This window comes from Echinops telfairi, unplaced genomic scaffold, assembly GCF_000313985.2.
Source record: "Echinops telfairi isolate 266 unplaced genomic scaffold, ASM31398v2 ScPeMD7_2291;HRSCAF=2852, whole genome shotgun sequence".
Classification (NCBI taxonomy): Eukaryota; Metazoa; Chordata; class Mammalia; order Afrosoricida; family Tenrecidae; genus Echinops; species Echinops telfairi.
In genome coordinates this window covers 11,870,345-11,872,277 of record NW_022106189.1, presented here as the reverse complement: position 1 = coordinate 11,872,277, position 1,933 = coordinate 11,870,345, and the positions used below count along the sequence as shown (strand labels likewise).

Here is a 1,933-nt window from a genome sequence, read left to right as displayed (position 1 = left end):
TGTATGGATTGTGATAAGAGTTGTATGAGCCTCTAATAAAATGATTAAAAAAAAAAAAGATTTGCTATACTCAAGGAACTCAAATTATGTTCCCTTTTAAATATTCTTTGGATTTGGGGGATAAAATGAAATCTGAAGGCGCAAGATCAAAGGTATAGAGTGGATAGGAAAATATTTCCCAATGGAATTCTCAAAGGACAGGTCTTGTCAGCCCCGAATGAGCCAGTGAGTGCACTGCCATCATGTAAAGTGTAACTTTCCTGGTCTTTATCTCACCATTACATCATTCAATTTTCTTAAAACGTCTTTATAACAAGGCCTCATGTTTGTCCTGTGTCTCCTTGGAGAAAACTTATCAAGATAATCCTTTGAATTAATAATAATAAAAAAAGTCACCCAAAATTTGAGCTGTCCTCCCTACCTAGAATTGATCTTTGAAGTCTTCCCAACCTTTCCTAAAATGCTTGATTCAGCAAGGACAAAAGTTTCAGGAGACAACAAGGGCAATTGGCAAACAGAGTTCACAAGGACAATGTTCTACATTCTAATTTGGTGCATAGGGGCTGAGATCTTAGAAGGTCATGAACAGCCATTTAAGTTGCAACTATTGGTCACTCCCTGTCCAAAGAAAAGTGTTAGAAATTGAAAGACACGTGGAAACAATTAGCTTAATCAACCACAAAAACATGTTTTCACAACCCTGAGACCAGAAGAACTAGATGGTGGCCAGCTACCACTACCAATTTCTCTAAGAAGGATCACCTTGTAAGGCTCTGAATAGCGGGAGAAAAATCAACTAAAAAAAAAATCATAAAAGAGAATAGGCCTATTGATCAGATAGAGAATGAAGGGACTCCCATCAGGTAAGTTGTAGAGGGCTGTCTTATGCATTGCAAGATGCTCAGCAGCTCCCTCTCCAGAAGCCAGCAGCAGCTTTCTGAGCCCTAGCTATGACCATAAAAAATGCCTTAAAATGTTTATTGCAGAGCAAAATCATTCCAGTTGAGAAGCAATCCTCCAAAGGGAACATAATTAATGCTTGTCATCAAGATCAGGGAACCTTTATATAGTCTTTGGTGAACATTATCTATCAATAAAAAAATAACTGGGTCAGAGACACACCAGAGAGAGCTCCTGGGCGCCTGAAGACATCATGCAGTAAGACTGGTGTGTTACTAATTCCAAGAATTTTGAGCTTCTTCATGAAACTCCTAATATATCATTTGTTAACCTGGAAATAGCGCTGTACAGAATAAATGAAATCATACAGAAAACACCCAGACACAAAATACTAGTGATCTTTATTGTATGAAGTCTAAAAGAAACAGTTTTAGAAGGATCTTTTTCAATAAGTCACTGGGTACAAAATTAAGTAGATCAATGATTCTAGGAAAAGAAATTAATTCCAACAGGATGTTTTGAGATGACAAAGTAGCTAATACCAAATCACTGGTTCAAGTTAAAGAAAACTAAGTTTGCCCACAAAAAGCTGCATTTAGAAACTGCTACCCAAATATTTTAACACGCATACCTCTTTCAGCAGTGCAACCAGGGGGGTCATGATGTCCTTGGTCACCATGTCGTCACAAACATCAAAACCGCCACAAGCACTGAGGTTTCTACAAAAGTTAAAATGCATTTCACATTCAAAGCATATTAACAAAACACTCTCCATCAAGCTCTCTCATGTATTTCTATTTCTAGCCATATTAAAGGTTTCACGTAGGAAATACTCTTATTACTTGTGGAAGGTGCTACACAACCAATGTGTTCTGAATCTTGTTCTACGAGACATAAATGATTTTGTATGTAGCACAAAATTCTTTTTTTGTTTGTTTGTTTGTTTTTGTTCTTTTAACATTTTATTAGGGGCTCACACAACTGTTATCCCAATCCATACACACATCAATTGTGTAAAGCGCATTTGTACTTC

General features: G+C 36.9%; 1 protein-coding gene across 1 annotated transcript in view; it reads right to left on the bottom strand.

The window, feature by feature from the left end:
- The window catches only part of HEATR3 (HEAT repeat containing 3), a 67,820-nt gene that overhangs the window by 62,697 nt on the left and 3,190 nt on the right, over positions 1–1,933 (bottom strand). The window contains exon 3 of the mRNA XM_004704895.2: positions 1,532–1,619. Coding sequence (XP_004704952.1) covers positions 1,532–1,619 — 88 coding nt within the window. The remainder of the gene's footprint in view (positions 1–1,531; positions 1,620–1,933) is intronic.